The sequence below is a fragment of the Camarhynchus parvulus genome, chromosome 8, assembly GCF_901933205.1.
Source record: "Camarhynchus parvulus chromosome 8, STF_HiC, whole genome shotgun sequence".
Classification (NCBI taxonomy): domain Eukaryota; kingdom Metazoa; phylum Chordata; class Aves; order Passeriformes; family Thraupidae; genus Camarhynchus; species Camarhynchus parvulus.
In genome coordinates this window covers 23,854,954-23,878,836 of record NC_044578.1, presented here as the reverse complement: position 1 = coordinate 23,878,836, position 23,883 = coordinate 23,854,954, and the positions used below count along the sequence as shown (strand labels likewise).

Below are 23,883 nucleotides of genomic sequence, written 5' to 3'. Positions count from 1 at the left end.
AGATTCTGGAAGGGACACTGGTGCTGCAGGAAAAGTATTTCCCACTCCAAATGTGTTCCTTTTTACACTTTTCCCCTGTGCTGCTCTACCTTCCATAACCCTTCCAGTGCTCATCCTGTTTGCACTCGTGCATATCTTCAAAGTGCACTGCATTTTCATTATGAAGATGCTCTGTGCCTGCATTACAAGGTGTTGCAACTTGAGGTTACTTCTGTGCAATTAGTGATTCCTGATCCTACAAAAATATGCACTGACTAGCTCTAAAATAAGACCACTTTGTTCCTGTTTACTTAAATTGAATATTCTTGTTAAGGAGAAACTTGCAATTACTCGTGTCCTTTTATTTTAATGATGATGATTTCCTTAGTATAAACAGGTCATACTACAGATATTATACACGAACCTCTCCCCCTTGAATTGTCAGAGATTTGCTGGAATTAGCATTGCAACCAGAAGCTCCCAGCAGAATATGAAACAGGAGCTGGGAGCAGTGACGTGCTCTGTTTTCAAAGGCAGCGTGCACACAGAGTGACCTCAGCTGCCCCGGCTCTCCTTTCACCCAAAATGAAAGCAAATCCTGCTGCAGTAGGGAGTAAAATAAAGTTCTCACATTCCTTACCCAGCCCCTGTTCCCCATATCCCTTCTAGTGAGCCCTAGCCTCTTCCAAGCTCCAAGGAGAGCAGGCACAGGCAGTTACCTCCCTGCACTGAGGGGGAGAGGTAGGCACTGAAGATCCACCCCCACACAGATCTCATGAGGGAGCACTTGGGTTGAAGCAGTTCAGCTAAAAATCAGGTAATTCTGTAACCTGCCCTTAAATAGCATTCACATTATCTGCTTGCTGCTGCAGCTCCCTCTCTTTACTCCCTCCCAGGTATCGTGATCATCCCACACATCAGACACACACCATAAGCTGCACTTGCAGAAGTCCCCAAAAATTCTGATGAGTGCAGACTGCCCTCATCTTCCTTTCACCATATTCTCTCTAGATTCAAGAGCTGGAAAATTTCATTTCTGTCAGCAGTGCCAGAACTTGCACTTTGGTGGTGTCATCCAGGTCAGACATCTCCATGCAGTCCACTCAGCTGTGGAAACAAACACCACTGAAAAGTGAAACATAAATATTAAATAGTTATCATCTCCTATGCATTTCTATGCTGCAGAATTAATTTACATATAGCTCTGAGGTCTTCAAACAGAAAGTGTTACAGAAATGCAAGGTACTGTGAGTTATGTGAAAGAAGACCTCGTTTCCATGGAAGCTTTCCTCAGCCCTATCCAAACCTACACTATGACAGGCTGGGTGTGGCACTCACTGATGCTTCTGGAAACAAACCACACCAATAAAAGACACCTGCCCCAAGTGTTAAACATAACCTCCTCAGTGCTGAATGTCCTCCTGACATTGGTGAAATCAAAGAGGATCCATGTATCAGAAGGTTTATTTTTTCAGACACTGCAAGCTGCATCATAATAGAGAGTGAGCACACAGTTACAATAAATTTCTGTGTTCTTTGGAATAAATTATGAGGTTGAAGACTAATTCATTTCTGTTGATCAAGAAACAGCACAGTTCATCTCTGGCTTGCTCCTGTGCTCATTGGAAAACCAATCCTCAAGGCAGGGTTCTTATTAATCTGCCTTTGTGATAGCAGGGCTATACAGTGGGAACAGCTTTCCTTTCATGGGACATAAAGGTTCTTCTACTCTTTTTTCTTCTCTTTTTAAAATTAAATTACTCATAACATTACTATGGCTGGAACATATAAGCAGAGTTAAAGTGACATCAAATCTATTCTTCTGCTTGTGCAGAGATTACAAATGCACAGTCCAGCTCTTAAATAATTTTGTCCTCACAGCTTATGATGTTAGTATTAATTTAAAAAGCAAATTTGAAGGATGCTGGGTTCTTCTGTAAAAGCAGAAATAAGAGTTCTGTTGGGAAAAAAAAGCCTCACCAGAGGAGCTATGGACCTCTCAGTATAAATTTTCAGTTATTTTCTGGAACGCTTTCGGAGCTGCTGATAGAACAGGATACTTCATTCTCTTTTACTGTCCCACAGAGCAGCTAATTCCCCACGTGGTCACCCTTTATGTTATTTTAAAAGCTCACCTGTCTCGCAGCAGGGAGGACAGGAAGTGCATCCCTCACAGCCAGGGATGTGTGGGAGCAGGCCTGTCCCCCAGGCTGTTGGTGCCCTCAGGCTGCTGCTGACGCTGTGTTCTGGTGTTCCTGATTACAGCCATCCCTTAATGACCACGGCAGGGATGCAGAAGGCTGAAGAACACACTTCAGCCAAGGAGCAGCCTCTTCCAGCTGTGGTGGCCTAACAGCCATTCCTGATGCTTCATCTCAAGAGGATTTCCAGGCCTCCCTTTTCTCCTCTGGCATGACCTAGCACAGCTCTTCTTTGGGATGGAGGCAATGAAGTCTCTGTTCACTTGTCTTCCAGAGATTTCCCACTGTTACCACTCTTAATTAACATCCTGATTTTTCACTAGGACCATGAGTGAAAGTAATGATGCAGCTTCAGAGGGAGAAATCTCAAAAGAAGAAAAAGCAAACTGGGAGCTACCAGGCTCCAGTACAGCCAGCGAACACTCTGTAAATGCAGCCCCAAGGACAAATAGTACAAAGCTCTTACTTGCATGCACAGTCAGAAGCTGGCAGAAAGCTGAGGGGTCAGGAAGGCAAACAATTCAAGTGCAAAGTGTTTTATTGTAACCCTCTGAACAGGATGTTTCAGCCAAAGAAACTATTGTCCTTATGGAAGCAAGAGAGACATACAGGTGTATGAAATGAGTCAGCGTTTTTGTAATGTACAACTAGAATATATTTGCAAATATCACTGCCCAGCAACCATAAATTAATATAGCTGAGAAGCTTTTAATTTTAATTAGGCTTCAAGTCCTAAGGAATCAATAACAAAATTTCAAGTTCTGTAGGAAAGCTACAAACTAGAGAATTTTTTTAAAGGCTTATTCCTGATCAGGAGCTCTTGAGCATACATGCAAAGTCACGAGGATTACACTTTAGTCCACTCTCCTAAAAATCACAGAATCCCAGAATGGTTTGGGTTGGAAGGGAACCTTATCTTGTTCCAACCCCTTCTGCTATCCCAGGTTGCCCCAAGCCTTATCCAACTTGGCCTTGGACACTTCTAGGGATGGGGCATTCACAAATGTGCCACCACAAACAATTTGAATCAGATCTGAATATCAACTTTGGATTTGTTTGCTTCCAGAATGACGACAGGACAGGTGCAGGATGTGTGAACACATCCATACTTCTGAACTGATGTTACATCTGGGTTAAATACTGTCCCAGGCCAAGGAAAAATAACTTTTAATAAAAATAAAGGTAGTATCTCCATGCCCAAAATGGATCTGCTGACATTTGCCTGGGGAGAATTGTCCTGAAAGAGTTATAAAAGCTGTAGTTTTTCTAAAATTGTAACTGTTTTCTCTGTGCAAGATATATCTGAGAGTTCACATGAGGCTTCCTCCCAAAAGCTGTGTCTTTGAGATGGAAAGATTGATCCTTCAAGGACAGGAAGTCAGAAGAAGGGGTTTTTTATGACCTTAACTAGTGGCTCTATCAGAATCCTCTGAACATTTCCTATGGACTTCATCCAATGGAATTAATTAAGGAGACCTCTGTTTGCTTAATGGAAATAAGACATAATTTATAGCCTTGGTGTGGCAGACAGTCTCAGGCTTTCTGTCCAACACAAATCAAGGAAGATGACTGTGGTGGAAGAATGGTGTCTCCTGAAATGAAGGAGGGAAGTTGTTTGCATTGTTCAAGAAAGATGAACAGAGATTTGATAGAGAACCTCTCATTAAAATCCAAGGCCATGGCTATTAAACCTGTGTCTTTTAATACTCCTTCATAGTGCTTATAAATGTCCAACATTCTTTGCTCCTATGTAAAGAATTTATCCAAGACTATCACTGCTTTGCCACAGGGAAGGAAATGAGATGAACTGCCCTGCTCAGAGCAGCTCTTATCAGCCAGCCAGATGGCAAATGATGTGCCAGAATGTACAGAGAAGAGTCCAATATGGACCATTAATCCCAACCCATTCCAAACACCATTAAAATGTCACTGCGAAGGACTCTGAGAGCCAAGGCACTGACAAAACGTGTACTACACAACTACTTTTGCAACCAGAATGAATTATGAAAAAACCCTTCCGAAGTGCAGGCAGGAAAAGTTATGGAATGAGCAGATTGGTGGAAGTTATAATTACACAGAACACAAACTTCAGCTGCAATACATATCTGTCTATAGGTATATTTTAAATATATAAGTGATAAAGGAACTAAATTGTATTTGGTTTCACACAATATTCTGTTAATTCATAAAAACAATTTTCAATTTAAAATAAGAGCAGAGACTGGATTCTCTGGCTGGTGGTGCTGCACTGCACTGAGCTGTGCTAGTTTGTTCAGAGAAACACTACATGACCCTGAATTTAAAGACATTTTGTAGAGCAGCTTATGAAGAGAAAAAAAAAGACCTTATTCTCACTTCTAAGAGTGACATATTTTTTTCTATACTTCCTCCATTTTTAGTGCAGCAATCCAAACCACATATTTTGCTCTAACCAAATACAGTATTTTCCACTCTCGGGTGGTTTTAATGACAAAGCTCTATAGGAAGCAGAGTTTGATGTTATAACATTAAGCCTTTGCAATAGCCAGAGACATCAGATCTTTGGTAGAAACCAGCAGAAGAGCCACATCAGGGACACCTACAAACACCTGGCTCAGGGGGAACACCATTTGGATGACAAGCAAGAGGGCTTTCCAGGCATTAGGCTGTATTTTCCATGGCAGGAGGCAACAGGTATGCAGAAAACCCAGAACCTCCACACATATAACAATTAGTTCTGATTCAGCTCCGGGTAACTCAATCACTTGGTATCAACTCAATTCACTGGTCCTTTTCCATAATGTGTTCTTCTTCACAAATCAGTTAAGATTTAGCACAAGCTGCATTGGGAAGTTTTGCAAAGTTTCCAGCCATTTGAAATGAAGGTATTTGCATGTCACAGAAGTACCTTCCGCCAGCATAGGATTTCATAAGGGTGTTTTAATGATTTAAAACAATTTCATGTTGATTGCATAGCAAGGAGCAGAGGAAAAAAAAACTTCTTTTTCAGTGGGAGTGAGTTTGGGTGACCAGAACACAGCTGGGCCAAAGGAGAGCTGAGCTCCTGGCCTAGCCCTGTTCTGCATGGGGTCCATGGGAAAAGAACTGGGAACACTCATCTCCAAACTGTGCTGTAGGTAAGCTGCTGCTCCTGCTCTCTGACATCACACGTGGTGGCTGACAATGAAAATTGATGGTGATTCATAAAGGCATCTCCATCCCTAAGAAAACTGGAAGAGCAGCTTGCGTAATCTTGAGATTTACTTCATTAAGTAACATCCCAGCACCAGTCTATTTGATCATCATTCCTTTACCTCCTGCTCCCTCCCAGCTTTCCCTTTGATTAACACAGCCCTGATAAGAAACTTCATTCAAAAAGAAAGCAGAGAGTGGGAAGGCAGCCCTGAGGTGTGGCTGGTGATTTAAAAGCTGAAAAGAGGCAGTAAGAATGTCTCAGAGAGGTGGGAAGTTGGGATTGCCGTTTGCTGCAGGCAAGGTGAGAAACTGGAGAGGACTCAGCTGCAGCTGAGGTATCTGTGCCGGTGAGGAATATACCTACAGCTTAATGCCTCTGCCTGCTTCTGATGAGACAAGATTATTATTTTCAGTATTTTAAAGTACTTTATGCATGAAACCTCAGAATGGCTCAACTTCAGTGTTTTGAAACATGCTTCTCCACTGAGATTCTTGAAGAGCGTTAGAGAAATGTGTAAATTTTACAATATATGACAAAATATCACGTACATTGCACAGCTGAGACACTGAAGGTGTATCAAACATAATCTACAGGTTTCCTATTTCCTGACCAAGGCAGCCTCTGAATCTGGAGGAAGCACTCAGGGAAGTTGCACAGGGAAGTGTACGCTGCCTTCCAGGTGACCTTGGCACTTTAAATCAGGAAGCAAACATGGATCCTCAGACTCTACCCAGCCCATGGATTATTTATGATGATCTTGCAGCAGCTCTCAGGCCCAGCCATGAATCAGGAGCTTGCATGCAAACACATAACAAACAGACAGGGCTTCAAATACCCCTCGTTTATCAGCAGGAGGGATGTTTAAAAATTAATTTCCCTGGAAAGACAGAATTTATCCTGAAGAGTGTGTGGGGGAATTTCTCATCCAGCTGTTGAAAATGCTGTTCATCTGGAAAATGCCGTTCCCAGAGAGATTCCAGGGTGATAGGGTGAGGTGGGATGGGGCTGTCACGGCCCCACACAGAGAGCAAGCTCCCAGGGAGATCTCCCAACATTAAACACAGAATTTTTTTGGTCAAACAGATCTTATGCCTTGAACTACAGCACAGACTGATGAGGGAGTGTTGTGGCTGAGGGGGAGCCATGGCTGAGGGAGCAGCATGGCTGAGGGGGAGCCAAGGCTGAGGGGGTCAAACGGGTGAAGCAGAGTCGTGGCTGAGGAGGAGTAATGACCGAGGGAGACCTGTAGCTGAGGTGCTGACACGGCTATGGGAGAGTGACGGCTGAGGGAGTGTCACGGCAGGGAGGATCTCATGGCTGAGGAGGCGTCGTGGCTGAGGAGAACAGGCAGCGCCAGGTCCGAAAGGGAAAGCCTACTGAACCAGTTGTGCTCGTGGCTGAGTGCTGCGACCAACACTCACGGCAGCAGCCGGTACGGGCAGAAACGGGCACGCCGCTCCCAGCCCCACCGTTTCCTCCGCCTCAGGCCCGCCGGCCACGGCACCTCTTCCCGCCGGCCCGGAGGCGGAGGGGCGGCGGAGGGCGGGGCGGCCGGACTCGTTTCGCGGTCGGAGCGGAGCCGACCGTGGCCGCCCCAGCACCGCCTCCTCCCCTCCCCGCTCTCCTCCCGCCTCCCGGAGGAGGAGGGTCCGGGACGCAGCGCTCTGCGTGTGTCCGCCGCTCGCGTGGCCTCGCTTACCCACTCCGCTCCCGCCTTCCATCGGCAGCGCCGCGCCCTCCGCTCTCCGCTCCCTCTGTTCCTCCGCTGCTCCTTCCCGGCCAGCCGGGGTTGCACCTTCGAGTCTTCTTCCCCCGCATTCTGGAGGCTCCCAATATGTTCAGCGCCGTCCGCGCCCAGAGGCACCAGGTACGGCGGGCGGGGGCCGGGTAGGGGCCGTGCGGCCGCGCTTTGTTCGGCGCTGGGCGGCGGGCGGAGGCGGCGGCCCCGCGCTCGGGGAACTGCGGCCCCGCGGCGCTTTTGTTGCTTGCTCGGGGCCCGTTTTCTTGGGCCGCGAAGTTGCCCGCATGGCCTGAAGGGCGTGAGGCCGCTCTCTCCGTGCCGCGGGAACGGGCGGGCCCCGGCGGCCGGGGAATGCGGTGTAGCCCCCAGCCGGGAGTTCCCGGGTTCCCTGCGGGTGCGGGGCCAAGGTCAGGCGCTGCCTCTTCCAGCGCCACGCTGCAGCCGTGGAGAGGCATCTTCCTAAACCCGTACCGTGAATGGCGGGGGAGAAAAAAGAGAATCGCGGGAATCCTGGACTTTGGAGGAAATAGCCGCTCCGGGATGAGCAACCTGTGCTGATAGCTGTTTGCCAATGCCATGACCCTCCCTGTCATCTATACTAGTTCTAGGAAGTGGGAGATAATAAAGCAGTGGCTGTCCAGGAAGGAATGTCCAGTGGCTGTCAAGTCACATTAGTGCTTCTGGGGAAAGCTGATGAGGTGAATGACCAGAGCGGTTTGGTTTTGGATTTTTTAGGGTTTTTTGGGAGGTGTACAGTATTTTCTGCCTGCATGCACCAACTTCCAGAGCCTTTTAGAATTTTCAGAGGCGCTTCAAGGTAGAAAATACCTTTGCATTGGCACTTTTGCTGTTCCTTCACCCAGCATTCCCACAGATAATAAAACCTGAATTGGCTGTAATTTCATGCAGGGTAGAAAAATACTGGCAGTGAGAGGTGAAATATCCGAGTTATTTCCTAAGGATATGTGTGGTGATAGACTAATGGAAATACAGTGTCATGTCTCTCCTTGTTTGTGCGGTTTGTGAAGAGAGAACTTTTTTTTCTTGTTTGCAGTCATGGGTGTGTAGACACCACATCTCTTCTGTCAGAGAGCTAGAAAATAAGAAAGCAAGCAGGATGTGGTGCTTTGATGGTGAGATTGGTTTAATTTTCAAAAGCAGATTTTGTAGCCACAAGCCTAACTCCTGGAGCACAGGATGCAACAATCAGGGAATACTTTCCAGTTAGGAAGCTGTGTGTTAGCTGCTGTAATTAAGTCTGATTTTATTTCCATCAGCTTGAATTCTTAAGGAGCAGGAGATGGTAAGAAAGGCAAAAACTGCCCAGAATGGGGGTGGAAGACAAGAAGGACATAAAAACAAAACTCAGTGATTTGGTTGTGTGACAGATGTTTGGAGAACTGTGGGAAGTCTGTGTTAATAGAAAAAATAGACCCAGGGGGTGGGCAAAGGGCAGGAAAGAACTCAGATTTTAGTAGACTGAATGTGAGGCAGAAGGTTGAAAAAGAGATGTAGATAAGGACTGTGACAACAACAGCAAAAGTACGAAATGGGAAGGGAGAGGAAGGGCAGAACCAGCGTGAAAAGGGAAATAATGACTGGGGCTAGGGCTTAGAAGCGTGGGAGGCCACTGGAAGCCAGTGCTGGATGAGCAGCTGGAGTGTTGCAGCTGAGGGTTGTTGCTGGAACAGCAGTAACATTCAAGCATGAAGCCTGCTGCTTATAAATTTTTAAAGTCTGCATGCATAAATGTGTTTAGAAGAGCTCTCTGGGCTTCCTTTCTATAGAGGGCTGTCCAAGCATTGCACCTTCCTGGGCTGCATGTAAGAGATTTTGGAAAATTTCCACAGTACTCTGTCATTCCTCTTCAGTTCCTAACCAGTGATAGCAAATATTCCATCTTCCCTCTCCCTGTCCTCACTGTTGGCATGGGAGCATGACTAAGGTTGATGTGCAGTGAAATAGAAAAATTTTGTCTACAAGTCGTAGTTATCAGTGAGACTAAATCTTTAGTGGAAGGTAACTGAAAAATGAATAAGCATAACAAAATTGTTGTAAATTCTGAGTCTTACTGTAGATTACTGGTGTAAAGAGGTTGGGTCTCTTTAGTGATGTAAAGTATGTTAATAAATGTCTTCGGTGTTCTGCCCAAATGCAGACTCAGACATGAAAAGATGATGTGTTTTTACCATAAATAAATGCTAATGTATGAAATAAATGTTTTGAGGATGTTTGGTTTTCTATTCTGATACAGATAATGGACTGTGAGCAGTTGTAGGTGTGACCTACATTTCTTGTGAGCTGGGCTGTCACAAGCCAGAAAGCTCCGGCTGGGTGTTAAATTCCATTTTTGTTTCACAGGTGTCAATCAAGTGTCTGTCATTACATCAGCAAGTATTGATGTTAAATCAAAAGATTATCAAGTATCTCCTCCAAAGTAGTGCTTTACCTGTGAGTTGAAGAAGTAGCACATTAATTTGACTAAAAGGTTTGTGCAGAATTGGCACAGCAAATACTGCACATGGAAGATGGGCTGTATTAAAGATGAGAGGTAAAATAGATAGTCCCTGTGTTGTTAGGTCGTGGGCAGGGTGACTCTGCCTCTGGGGCTTGTCTTGGTGGTCACCTGAGACCACAGCTCCTGCAGGAGGCTCTGCAGGGGAGACGCCTAGGGCAGCTCTGAGGATCACTGTGTCTCAGTATCATTGCTGTTTAGGTGGGTTTTCTTAAATGTACCTTTAAATACAGCAGTGAAATGGAGGAGTTTAAAAGGAGGGAATCTCCCTTCTGGAACGTGCAGCCAGTTTATCTCTGAGTGCATGATGCGCTGTGACTCGCTCACGGCCCAGTGGTACACGTACATGGCAAAGGAAAATCTCAGTCTGTGCACGACTTGAGGCATTCAGGAAACACAGTTACTACAACAAGGTTGTGTTTAAAATCCAGCAGCTGGGCAGACATTTGAGTCCTTGCATTCTTGTGCCTGGGAGCAGCTGGGGTGCCAGAACACACCATGTGGATATTCTGTGACTTCAGGCCTGCCTGAGCCCACTGTGATCGGCTCTTGATCCAAGGGCGTCTCCAGCCTCAGCACCAGTACCAGTCTTTACTGTTAAAAGTACAACAAAAATCCAGGGGTTATGGCATTACTCTTTAGTTTTTTGCATAATATTAAAAGTAAGGGAACAGCTGCTCTCAAGTAGGAGTTGTCTCCAGTGGAATGTGTTGTTCCCATTCTGGCATGATAATTCTGTAGCTTTAATGTTTATAGAAGTGCATTTGGATGCAGTCATGGTGTCAGAGGCACCAGGCTTTGCCTGACTGACAGTCATCTGGGAACATCTCACTTGTCTTAAAAAAATTTAAAATCCTGGATAATTATAAAAAAAAGCCACAGAGTTCTTCATGTGCTGAGTTAAAAGGGAGTATAAGCAAGGAGGGGGAGGTAATGACAAAGTGATTTTGATTTAAAGATTTAAAAAAATAATTTAAAGGAAAGAGTTTGTTTGCAGTACCTCTTTATGACCTTTAATGCAGAATAGGCAGCGTTCTTGACTTTGCAGTGAATTTTGGCTGATAGTTTGGGTTGTGTTCTAGCAGCAGTACTCCAAACCAAAATGTGAAAAGTTGTGAATTTGCTTGTGCTATTTAATGCTGTTTTGAGTAATAACATTAGCCATGACACACACAACAGCGTTGAAACTCTGTGGCAGTAATTAAGATGTTCAAATTCCAAAATGTTCATATTCCTCGATATTCAGATTGGACAATACCATTAGGGACATAAATGCATCCGCATGGGATTGGTGTCTTGCACAAAGGAGGGTTTTAACAGACAAATCTTCCATTTCAATCCAGAACTATTTTGGATGACCTTCTTAAGTCTTCAAGGTCCCAAGCAAGTGCATGTGGCAGAGTTAGAACATTGGAAATAAAACTGATGTGTTATAGCAGAATGTGACAATACACACCCAGAGATGTAAACAGAGCGAGGCTGATTGTGGGATTTAGTTAGAATAGTTTGACTTAGCTGTCCTGTGACTTGAAATGTTTTGCTTGAGGTGAATTTTTGGGGAAGGTGTGGACATCAGACTCTTGGGTTCTGTTTTGAGAAGTTTGCTTGCTTTAAAAATTGCAGTGATTATGCCAGTTGTACCAACAGGGAAGTGTTGACTGCCAAATGCCTAATTAAACAGTATTTGTTAAATAGAGCTTGGTGTCACCTTCTTAACTTGCCTGTAGGATTACAAGAAGAATATACCTTAATTTATTATTCTTTAATCTCACATATACATTTGATTTCCTAGTGAAGCACACTGGCATAGCAGTGTGTTGATGGAAGTTGTGTGCAGGGGTGCTGTTCCTGCAGTGCCCAGCATTCCGGGTGCTGTGTTCCCGTGATGTGGGACACTGCTGTGTGTGGGAGCAGCTGTTCCCTTCTCCAGGCTGTGTGGCTGTGCCTGCTCCAGAGCCAAGCTCTGAGAGTGTTTTCTCTGCCTGCACAGTTCTCTGCTGGCTGAGGCTGTGGGAATGAAGGCAGTGTCTGTGGAGCTGGTGCGTGGTGGGATAATGCCCTCTGCTGCTCCCAGGAATCAGCCTCCTGCTGGAGCTACTGGGCTGCACCAGGCAGGTACTGCTCCTGCCAGAGTCACCCTGGGCTGAGCACTGGCCATGCACCATGGTCACAAGGTTCTCTTGCAGGGCACTTTTTAGTTTTTGACAAGGAGAAATGAGCTGCACCTATTTTTAGGAAACCCAGTTCCGAATGTGGCATTTATTCTGTGGATACAAATATAGTGTTGGAACTGAAGTGATTGATGTTTTCCTGAGGTGGCACCAGGGTCATGGAAAGTTCCAGAATGAGTGTTTGTTGCCTGTTCCCTCCCTGCTGCTGCTCCTCCTCCTCTTCTCCCCTCCCCAAAAAGTCCTGGCATAAAGAGCCCACCAGCATGTGAATTCACACCAAAGCCAGCCCAGTCTGCACTGCCAGTGCCGAGCTGAACCAGAACCCAGCAGGGTCTGTTCCCAGCAGAGAGACCTTTTACCAAAGAAAGCTGTCATACAGATTCCTGACTTTTATAATTCTGGAAGTAGCGGGGACTGGAGACATGCCCAGTCATTTCAGACATGTCCTTAATCCATCTTCAGACAATTTTAGGCATTCAGTAGAAGAAGGCTATAAGTAGATGAGCACAAGAAGAGCCGAAGGTAGGAGGCTTGTGGATTGTGTTCTTTTATAAAATGGAGTCATTTCTGTTGTGTTACGTGTGAGTTACCTACTTGTGGAAGCAGTAATAGGATGTGCTGAAGGGCAGAGTTGGTGAGGGATTGGCTAAAAATGGGATTCAGCTGTTCTGACTTTTTCCCTAAGCACTAATTTAGCCCTTTTCTTGTCTGTGGGGGTATAACGATGATGTGGTTGATTTCTTATTAGGCATGAGGATGTATTGGTGTCAATATGGAATTTTTCAGGCTGCTTGTGTTTTGTGGGGAAAAAAACACCCCAAAACCCCCCAAAAAACAACAGCAACAATAAAACAACCCCAACTTGTTTGTGAAGAAAAACTTGTTTGTTTGGGTCAGGACCGTGAATCAAGTTTTATGTGAAATACATGGCAGCGCTAGTTGTTGTCCTTACTTGATACCTTCTCCTTTATTGCAGGTTATGATGCATGATTATCACAGAAGAAATTCATGTCTATAGCTCATAAGGACTATATTACATCATCTTCAAGCCTGATAGTTTTGGAATCCATATTGCAGCTGCAAACACACGTCTGCTTTTGCATTTCCACAAACATCTTCCCTGTCAGGAGATCCTGAAACTCAAGTGCTCTGTTCTAACACAGTGATACCATTGGGCTGTTTTAAATTTACAATCATATATTTGCTTGGTAAGTTGTACCATTAATTGTGTATACAGTAGTTAATACTTCTGCTGAAATTATGTAAATTTAAAATCTTGGTGTCTTTTCTTTACTAAAACACAACAGATGGATGTTTGTAAGATTATTGTTGCCAGTTTAGGGTTGAATACTCGCAGTAGTAAGTGAATTTAAAATAGATGGATTAACAGTGGAAGTATTTTGTGTGAGCTTTGGTATTTTCATTGCTGATTTTTGCAATCCACTACTTCTGGTTTGGAGTTTCCTTATTTAGTGTGATCTTCAGAATTTTCTTAAACTCGAGGTGGAAATAAAAATTGTTGCTGGTAACATTAATAGAATCCTACATTTACTCTAAGATTTTTAAGGTAACTGTACTTCTGTGTGTGTTAGCAGCTCAAACTTAGAAATCTGTTTTTTGTTTTAAATGACTATTTCAGATTTATTAGGTCGTGTAAGGGTGATAGTTAAGTGTTCTTAATTAGCTTCTTATTTGCAAAGTGCTTAACTAAATAAGAATCAATTAAAGGAGCTAAGAAATAGCTTCCAGATAAAAAAAATTAAAGTTTCCTGAAGTTATTTTTCCAGTCTTGGACTGATCTCCCTGAGGTGGTATCTTTGTATATGGCTGAGGTCTTCAAAGGAAGTTGTTCTGTCTTTGAGATGATTTAAAATACATGATTGTTGTTCAGAATTTATTAAATTATGTCTGTTTTGTTGGTCATAATGTTTTCATGACTTCCAGCTGCTCTAAAATACTGAGTCATTACTCATAAAATTAAACAGAAAATGTTTATCTATTCTACTTCACAAGCTATTTTAAATTCTCAGTTCTTATTTTTTCAGTGTGGCTGGGTTTTGTGTCTGCAAAAAATACAGCTGGACCAGAGTGGTAGGGAGCAGAAAGTGGTGATGAATAATGATAGCTGGGGATGGATCTACCAACAAAGATCTTTAAGGAAGGGAATCCATGTAATCCAGTGATTCCCAGCTTGCTCCCACAGAGCTGGCACAGATTCAGCCTGTGGTTTTGAACCCAGTACCTGCTGAAGGGATGTGGCCTCAATCTCTGAAAATCATTAATTCATTAATCCATTAATGCCCCCTGCGTGTTTGTTTGCAAACAGTGTTGCTAGTACTGCTGCACTGAGGCCAAATGCTGTGTGTGTAACCTTTGCCCATTGCATGTGCAGCCAGACCAACACCAAAATGATTCCCAACGGATATTTGATGTTTGAGGATGAGAACTTCATCGAGTCGTCTGTTGCCAAACTCAACGCCTTACGGAAGAGCGGTCAGTTCTGCGACGTCCGCCTCCAGGTACCTGTGCCCTGCCCCACTGGGGAGCCTGGGGGCATGTGGGGCTTACACCATGTGAAGCTGTTGCTTCACAGACTGGGGGATGTGAGATTTTAGAAGCTAATTTTTCTGAAAAATGCATACTAAAAAATATCCAAATGGGGTGCACTTGGAGAGAAGTGATGCTGACTTTCAGCTGGAGACTGTTGATTTGAAATATTGAATTGAACTGGGGCACTCACCTGAGTTGGCCTTCATGTTGTGAAAATACAAAGGTAATTACAAAAAATCCTCACCACCACATGGGCTTCTTGTTTTTGTTTGACATAAAGGTGTGTGGACACGAGATGCTGGCGCACCGAGCCGTGCTGGCATGCTGCAGCCCCTACCTGTTTGAAATCTTCAACACTGACAGCGACTGTCATGGAGTTTCCCATGTGAAATTTGATGATCTCAACCCAGAAGCTGTTGAAGTTCTGTTGAATTATGCCTATACTGCTCAGTAAGTAGTTCTCATGGTAACTAGAGAGAGGATAGACTTTGATTTGAAAAATCAGAATAATAAGAGGTAAATTTCTCTATTTAATAGGTTAAAAGCTGATAAAGAGCTGGTGAAAGATGTATACTCTGCAGCAAAGAAGTTGAAGATGGAGAGGGTTAAGCAGGTATGGTTCTCAGCTCTTCTGGAAGTCCTTTCTGCCTTCCCAGGCTGACAGCATTGCACCTTTTGGTGTTAGTGAGCCAAAACCTGATGCTTCTGTGGAAGAAGTGCCCAGCACAAAGGTGCTGTAGATGTTCCTTAGCACGGTACTGATTTGGTGCCAGCTGGAAGTGTTGCTTCCACTTGAACTGTCTAGGTGCCAGGGTGTTCCCTGAAGTTATGTTTTGTTACATGTGAGTTACCTACTTGTGGAAGCAGTAATGATAATAGGATGTGCTGAAGGGCACAGTTGGTAAGGGATTGGCTAAAAACTGGATTCAGCTGTTCTACCTTTTTTCCTAAGCACTATGTAAGAAAAACAGCTTTAAATCTTGGCTGATTCCTTACCTTCATGTCTGTGGCAGTGCTGCTGTGCTTGGTTGTGTTGGGAGCATGAACAAACCTGTAAATCTGTCAGAAAAAGAGTAATTCACACCCTCCTGAACATAAATTTGGCACTGCTTGACTTTGGAAATACCCTTAGCTGCAGATAGAGGTACCCTTAAAAAGGGAATTGGGATCAATAGCTCACCTGACTGAGAAGCAGTTTTGAGTAGGTGTTCAGTAGAAAAGCATGGGGTCAATGCAGATGTCAGTAGCTTCCAAATGTGTCTTGAGTTGTTCATTTAAGATGTGCATACTCCTGTGGAAGGCAACATTCCCTTTACCGCGCTGGCCTGGGGATGACAGCAGAGTCGCTACTCTGCAGTTAGAAAACAGCTGCTGTCTGTTGGGATAGATAATTTAAATGTATAAAACCTGTCTGCTTGCATTGCCAGGTTTGTGGTGACTATTTGCTGTCCAAGATGGACGTGCAGAGCTGCATCTCGTACCGGAACTTCGCCAGCTGCATGGGAGACTCCCGGTTGTTGAACAAGATCGATGGCTACATTCAAGAACACCTTGTAGAGATTTCAGAACAGGAGGAGTTTCTCAAGCTCCCACGGTTAAAGGTTAGCTTCAGTTTGTAGAATTCCTTCTGGTACAGGATTTCCAAAAAGCAACCTGAGGAGCAACTAGGATTTCCTTCCCTTTTGAGGGCAGGAAAGCTTGGTGTACTGACTGCTGCCAGTAATGTGACAATTTTGGATCTGTGTCCTATTCTTAGTGCTGTGAACCTTAACCGTAGAGAACATGTGCTGTCACCCTTTCCAGGTGTAAAAGGTGATTGTATTTAAATGTGCTTCTTAGTTCCTTAGGCTGAAAGCTCCTTGTGGTGTTTTCTGGCTCTGTGGTAAAGATAGAGTGGAGAGAGTAAATTCCTAGAGAATTCCTAGAGACTAAATAATCTTTTCTCTTCTCCCTCAAGCTTGAAATAATGCTGGAAGACAATGTTGGCCTACCCAGCAATGGCAAATTGTACACAAAGGTAATCAACTGGGTACAGCGCAGCATCTGGGAGAATGGAGGCAACCTGGAAGATCTAATGGAAGAGGTTAGTCTTTAAGAAAATGGGATTTTGGGATTAATAATTTAAAAAAAGCCAATATGAAGGATGATCCCTTTTTTTTTCTTTTTTTTTTCCCTTCACTTTTTTAACTGACCCTAAAGAATTTAAATTTTGCTGTAGGTACCCCTAAGCTGAGAAACTGGGGGGGTGTTCAGGTGAGCTGAATGCACTGTTCAGTCTGGTCTTCACTTTCCTTTTTGCTCCCCGTTGCTGTATAGTAGCCTGAGAGTGGCCTGTATCTGCTTTAGTTTGGGGAGGTGGTACTGAGACTTGCCATAGATTGGTGATGTTTTCCTTTGCAGGTTTTGCTTGTAAATGCACAGTAGGTAAAAGCTTCTAATGGTTGTTCCTCCCCGTTGGTTTATCTCCCCATAGGTTTATTAACAAAACTAGGATACCAAGGCTGAAGAACCAAGAAGAGCCTCAAGTGTATTGACACGTACAGAAGCAGCAGTCCTGCCCCAGTGCTCCTAAGAAAATCCGCTGTGGGCAGAGAACGATCATGATGATTTAATGGTGTTTACTTACTCCTTTACAGGATGCATTATTTTCAAACTTGTGTGTTGTTAAATGGCTTTTCTCATGAATACTAATAGTAGATGTAGCCTGGGCAGTGTTTAATGGCAAAATTAGCGGGGAGATAAAATTTTTAATTGGCTCCAGCAAATGGACTTACCAAATCTTGTGAAATTCCTCAAAATTTTCAAAATCTGCCATTACAAGGACAAAAGATCCCCAGAAACACTTGTCTAGGCAAAAAGTACATGTTGATGCTGTCGTATAATCTCAAGTGTATATTTCCTCTTGGAGAAACTAATTTAAAACATCATGTTGAAATTAAGATGCGTTTCGTTGAAACAGCTGCATCTGGTTTCAGTGGTGGACAACAGTTTCTTCCAGAACTTAGATTTGTGTTGTCTTCCCTCATTCCCATACCTTTCTTTTAGAGTCTGTTGGCTTCTCTTGGCCTTTTTTGATGGAGATAAATATGTGTATTTTTCATAGCAGAAAACTTGTGTGAAGGGATAAGGAAAATGCTTGCATGAGACTGTGAATTTGTGTAACTCTGCAAATTAATGTGCCTTTTGCTTGTCTAATGTTTCTGTGCTGGGAAAACAGCAGAAGCCTATGGAAAATGAAGATTTCTCTCAAGCTGAGAAAGTAAGGAACCTTCACTCCCTATTTGAAGATTGCCACCATGACATCTGCTTCCTTTTAGTTTTGCCACTGTGCGAGCTTGAGATGAGCTGACGAGCAGTGTGGTGCCTGGGGTAATGTGCCTGTAGCTGAGGAGCACAGAGACAGCAGCCACATGGGTGTTCTGTTGTTGTTTTTGCAGGTGCAAACGCTGTACTACTCAGCTGATCACAAGCTGCTTGATGGAAATCTGCTAGATGGACAGGCTGAGGTGTATGGCAGTGATGATGACCACATTCAGTTTGTGCAGGTACCAATTGCAGACAGTCTCAGGTAACCCCAGGTAGACTGGAGCAGTTTACAGCACACCTGAAGTCCTGTGTTCTGCTGGCAGAGAAGGTAGCAGCAGGTGCTGTAGTGGAGAAATGCAGCAGGAGAAGGTGTCTGGCTGGGAGCTGCTGCAGGCCATGGTGTGCTCTCAGCTTCTGTCTCTTTGGCAGGCTGGGCTCACTCTCAGCCTTTGCACAACAGAGTGCTCTAATTCTGACTTCAGAATCAATCCTGGCTGTTAGAAGAAAGAAGAGGCAGACAAGAAGTCAGCTGAGACCTTGTAGAGTTCCCAGAGACTGTAGAGAAACACGGACTGCTTGGCTTGCAGTGGGGAATGTGTCTGGTAAATTTGGGCCCAGAAAAAGATTCCAGATCCAAGTTCTAATCCTTCAGGTGCCAGCGTCCGCTTCTTTTGTTCAGCTGCACTGGTGATGTAGCTGCCAAATCTCTCTGATGCTTTGACTGAGTGCAAATCACTCCTGTGCTTTTTGAGAGGTCTTTTGTTATGGTTTTATTTTTTATTTCTCACCAGGTGTAATCCTTCTGAACTCCAGAAAACCACATGGCTTAGTACAAATGCAGGCTAAGATAGAAAGAATCAAAAAGGACTAACAGTTGTAAATTATCAGTTGCTTTATACAAGTGAACTTGGTTTAAATTTATGAATTTGAAGCAAATACATTGTAATATTTTATAACAGTGAAACATGTTCGTACAGAAAGTTTCCTTCATTAAATTCTTAGCTAATGTGTAAAACACTGTCCATCCCAGAATGTGGATTTTAGAAGTGAAATGAGAGGAAAAGGAAAAGCCAGCTAATTTTCCAGTTTGTTAATTGCTTTTAGAAAGCCTTCACAGGGTTCTCTACCTCTGGATACAATTTGTAATGCTTAGAAGCAGAGAGGTGAATGTTAGGAAAGTTCATTTTCAGAACTAAGACCAGGACTTCTCAACGTTTTTCCATAAATCCTTTCTAATAAGCAAAGTCACCAACTTCAGATGTCCTAAGCAGTTGAGGGAAGTAACACTAAAAATCCCCTACATGCCAGTCCTAGAAAAATTGTAACTTTTACATTTTTAAATTACAAAACTTTGTATTTTCTGTTGCTGTTGAGGCAATTTAAAGATAAGACCTTAAGTGGTTAATTGGATGAAGGTTCAGAAATAAAAAAAAGCTCTCTACAAGTGCACTGCGTGTCACGGTGAGCTGAGCTTAGCAATCCAGCTCCTCTGTGTGAGGTTATCTGAGTTAGGTGATGTGTTTCTGAAGTCTTGTGACAGTTTCCATGGAGATCAGGCTCCAGGGAACTGTGCAGGCATCGCAGACTTAGGACTGTGGTCATAAACTCTGCTGCTGAACAGTAACTTCCTATGCTTCAGGAAGAGCCTCAAGCAACCCAGCCAACTGTGCTGAAACTGGGAATTTTGAGGTTTTTCTTAATAGAGTAAAATAATGTGAGTTATAGTAGAAATTTAATTGGAGATGAAAAGAAAGCAGAAATCTCTTGTTAGCGGGAAGTATCAAGGGAGTAAAATCCAAGAAACAGCTAATCTGAGCACAGAGGGGAACTGAGGTGAAATTAGTTTTGTCTTCAGGGAATGAAGAGAATAGTATATTCATTTCCAAACAGCTTTATATAATTAACTCAGGTTCCAGAAGCAGAGCTTGGGAGTGAGGCTCCTGTGTGGTAGCTCAGTTCTTTACAGCTGCGTGTAGCTCTTTCCTTATATTTGTAAATCCTGCTAGAAATGCACACTCACTTCAGGGATTTGCTGTCCAGCACCAGCAGTATAAAGCTGCAGTCACAGGATAAAGTGAGTTCCAGGAGAAAAGTGTAGGGTGGTTTTTGGCCACTGTTGCTGGGCAGGCAAGATGTTCTGCTGAAAAATATAGGTGTGCTATAAATGCTGCTCTGCGGAGGTGGTAGACAAGTGTGCTCTGGAGTAGCTATGCAGTGTCTCAGAGAAGCAGAGGTAGAAGGAGCTGTAGTCTGTGGCTAGGTTTCTGTAGCTGCCTTTTGATTTTGCAGAAGAGGCCACCACGTGAGAATGATCACAAGCAGATCAGTAGCAGCTCCTCTGGAAGTCTTTCTCCAAATGCTACTGTTCAGAGTCCTAAACACGAGTGGAAAATCATTGCTTCAGAGAAGACTTCGAGTGAGTAACAGGGGCAGGGGTTGTCTAACAGATGTGTCTCCTCTTGGGTACCTGCCACCTACTGCTCCCTGGGGATTTCCTTCACATCTCTGAGGAATGCTGACGTGTTTCTTCTTACTGATGATACAAGTCAAGTAATACCTGAGCTAAACTGGGATGACATACATTTCAGTTCCTTATCAACTAAGTCCATGGTGTGTCATCATTTTCCCAGAAAATCCTAAGGAGACAGTCCATAGTTAATTAACAGAGCTGTTTGCTCGGTGTGTGCAAGGAGACTCCCAGCACATGTTTAAGTTGCTGTCGTATGTTGTTCAAGCACTCTTTTAATGTCTAAAGCATAGTTGTAAATAATTACTAACACTTTTGGAACCAGTAACCTGAAAAAACGAAGTTTCCGTGCTGCTGAGGGGAGTGGCACAACCAGCAGAGCCCATTTGGCATCCAGCTCAGTGCCCCTTCCCGTGGCACCGTGCTGAGGGTGGCGGTGTGCTGTCCCCACAGGTAACACGTACCTGTGCCTGGCTGTGCTGGACGGGGTGCTGTGTGTGATCTTCCTGCACGGCCGCAACAGCCCCCAGAGCTCCCCCTCGAGCACCCCGCGGCTGCTGAAGAGCCTGAGCTTCGAGCTGCAGCCCAGCGACCTCATCGAGAAGCCCATGTCCCCCATGCAGTACGCGCGTTCGGGGCTGGGCACGGCCGAGCTCAACGGCAAGCTCATTGCTGCGGGTGAGCCAGGGCAAAGGTGCCGGGCCAGGGCTGGGCTGGTGCGTCTGGATGCAGGGCCAGTAACCTCTCGCTTGCAGGGGGCTACAACAGGGAGGAGTGCCTGCGCACCGTGGAGTGCTACGACCCCGAGAAGGACACCTGGACGTTCATCGCACCCATGAGGACGCCGAGGGCCCGGTTCCAGATGGCTGTGCTGATGGTGTGTGGGGTGGGAAACAAGCCCGCACCTGGGCTGAGCTGAACAGGGCACACTGAATGGGATGGCTCTAGAAGTTGTTTCTCTGTATTTCCGTGGTTATCCAAGTGCTCACGAGCTGACTGGTGTGCTGAGAGGTGACGGGTGTTGGTTTGTTCTCTCAGGGGCAGCTGTACGTCGTGGGTGGGTCAAACGGCCACTCGGATGACTTGAGCTGCGGAGAGATGTACGAGCCCGAGATTGATGACTGGACCCCTGTTCCCGAGCTGCGGACCAACCGCTGCAACGCAGGTGAGGCTTCTGCGCTGCCTGGACTGCGGGGTGGAGACTCGGCCACTTCTTACTCACTTGCCATTCTGTCCTGTATCTACAGGAGTGTGTGCCCTGAACGGAAAGCTGTACATTGTGGGTGGTTCTGATCCCTATGGCCAGAAAGGACTGAAGAACTGTGATGTGTTTGATCCCGTAACAAAGGCTTGGACGAGCTGTGCTCCCCTTAACATCCGTAAGTTCGTTGGGGAGCTGGGCAGGGATGGGGGGAAAAGGGCAACTGCAGAACTGCACCAAACCAAAAACTACAAAAACCAAAACTGCCCCTTTGAGTTGCTGGTGCTGGTGGCTGACTGTGCTGGCTTTGGTTGCAGGGAGGCACCAGTCGGCCGTGTGTGAGCTGGGGGGGTACCTGTACATCATCGGCGGGGCCGAGTCGTGGAACTGCCTCAACAGCGTGGAGCGCTACAACCCCGAGAACAACACCTGGACCCTGATGGCGCCCATGAACGTGGCACGGCGCGGCGCCGGCGCGGCTGTCCGTGACGGTAGGGCTGGGGCTGCTGCCTCGGGGCCTTTCATGTCTGCTCTGATGCGAGGAGAATACAAAGCTGTGCTCCTTTCTGGGCAGGAAACAATACAGTAGGAGCCTGGTTAAATGCCCAGTTTCAATTAAAAAGAAAAACCTCTTGGTTTTGGGGCATTCACTGCACCTCTTTCTTCTGAAAGTGTCACTGTGCAGCTTCTAGAGCTGCACCTGTTTGAATTTGGACTTTGCTCTTACTCTGAATCAAATTCCTGGGCAGGAGACCCAAAGCAGATCGCTCCTGTAAGTGCAGACCTTGACCAGGCCAAGGTCTGTGACAACACCTGAGTCCCTTGAGGCTTTGTTGAGCCTCCTGCTGGGAGCACAGGGCCAGCTGGTGCTGAGCGGTGAGCGTGGCTCTCTTTCCTCACACAGGGAAGCTCTTTGTGGCTGGAGGATTTGACGGCACGCACGCGGTGAACTGCGTGGAGATGTACGACCCTGCCAGGAACGAGTGGAAGATGATGGGCAGCATGACCACGCCCAGGAGCAACGCTGGCATCACCACCGTGGCCAACACCATTTATGCAGTGGGGGGCTTTGATGGCAACGAGTTCTTGAACACACTTGAGGTCTACAATCCAGAGTCAAACGAGTGGAGCCCCTACACCAAAATTTACAAGTTTTAAGTGAATTAAATTCCCTTTTCAAACTAACAGGCTTAGTGATGTAATTGTGTTTCAGTTAGAGGTACACCTGTGAATAGGGGTGGGGAGGGCATAGATGTTGCCAACAGCAACACAGAGCTTTTGCATATTGCATATTAACGTGCTGTATATATTTGTTTTGGAAAAAATATTGAGATGAAGGGGTTTTTTGTGTATTTTAGAACTTTAAAGGTTTTGGTTTTAAGATTTTGACGATAATGCAAGAGAAACTAGACTGGGCATATCATTTCAAGAGCTTCCCCCAGTATTTGTCACTTTGCACACTGGATGACTTCTTGGAGGTGTGTTCTTGGGGCAGGAAGGGTAAAATTTCTGGGGGATAATGTTTTTTTCTTTCATCAGGCCTTGGTTTCCTTCAGTAACTGGAACAATCTGTAACAAGAAGCCTTATTTAAATAGATATAATGGCTATTTTTTTTATTAAAAAAAGCTGACATGCCTCTGCTAATACCTTATCTTTTACAATTGCCTTTTTATAACAGTTTTTATATACTCAGCAGAGTATTTTGTCTGTTGAAATGCAAATGGCAGATAAATGGTTATTGAAACAGAGAGAGCCTTGGAGTTTCTAGAGCCCGAGTGGGACAGTGGATTGCCCCCACAGGTGAGCTGCTGCCTCTGCTGCAATAGTGTGAGTTAGTCTGCACCACCTTCCTTAGAGCTGCATAGTGTTTCTGGATATGACACACCCAGACTTTCTAGGGTGGGAAAAGGATTCTGGCTCCAAGTGTTTTGAGGAGAATGCAGAGCATGCTTTCTGTACAGCAGTTTTGTTACTCTGGGTGAGCTGATCTTTGTACAACAATAACAGTTCGGGGAAGGGGGTTCTCATGGGTTTTAAACTCTTGCCAGCTGGCAAAGAAAATGTGTTGTAGTACCTGTCTTAAGTTTATTTTTCTAATATTACCAGCTGGAAGTGTGATAGAACACAAATAACTTGATTTTGTATGTGGTCATAGTCCTGTTTTAGTTCACTTTCTCTGTTCCTATGGATCAAACATTGGGGTGGGATGACTTGGTGTCTAATGTGTAGCGCTGCACATCTAACTCTGGGTGCCAAAACTAGCACTGACTGCTTGCTGCTGCTGCAAACACATTAAAGGTACCTTTTGGGAAACCCTTGCACCACAGGCGTGCCCTGCCCTGGCTGTGTGTCTTTTTCTTCAAGGAGGTGGTGTCCAAAGAGATACAGAAAGTGACATTTCTGATGGGTGTAGGCAGGGAGAGCTAGAAAGAGGAACAGAAGACTCATCTTCTACAACAGCCCTTCCCAGCCAGCATGTGCTGCAGCTGCCCCCATCAGCACCTTTGAGCCAACATCCCCACCCCACTCCCAGGGCTGGAAAAACCCCCATGGGAACAGCCCTGCACAGTCACTGT

The 23,883-nt window shown here is 45.0% G+C and overlaps 1 protein-coding gene across 1 annotated transcript; it reads left to right on the top strand.

Annotated features, from left to right (window-relative positions):
- Window positions 1-6,971: 6,971 nt before the first annotated feature.
- On the top strand, window positions 6,972-23,620 carry IVNS1ABP (influenza virus NS1A binding protein). Its single transcript, XM_030953307.1, has 15 exons — window positions 6,972-7,222; window positions 12,759-12,990; window positions 14,175-14,301; window positions 14,613-14,782; window positions 14,870-14,945; window positions 15,760-15,933; window positions 16,290-16,415; window positions 17,770-17,877; window positions 19,928-20,054; window positions 20,559-20,783; window positions 20,861-20,982; window positions 21,144-21,270; window positions 21,353-21,484; window positions 21,624-21,797; window positions 22,211-23,620. Exons 3-15 carry the CDS (start codon window positions 14,191-14,193, stop codon window positions 22,462-22,464), a joined length of 1,926 nt encoding a protein of 641 aa, XP_030809167.1. The 5' UTR covers window positions 6,972-7,222; window positions 12,759-12,990; window positions 14,175-14,190; the 3' UTR covers window positions 22,465-23,620.
- The last annotated feature ends 263 nt before the right edge of the window (window positions 23,621-23,883 follow it).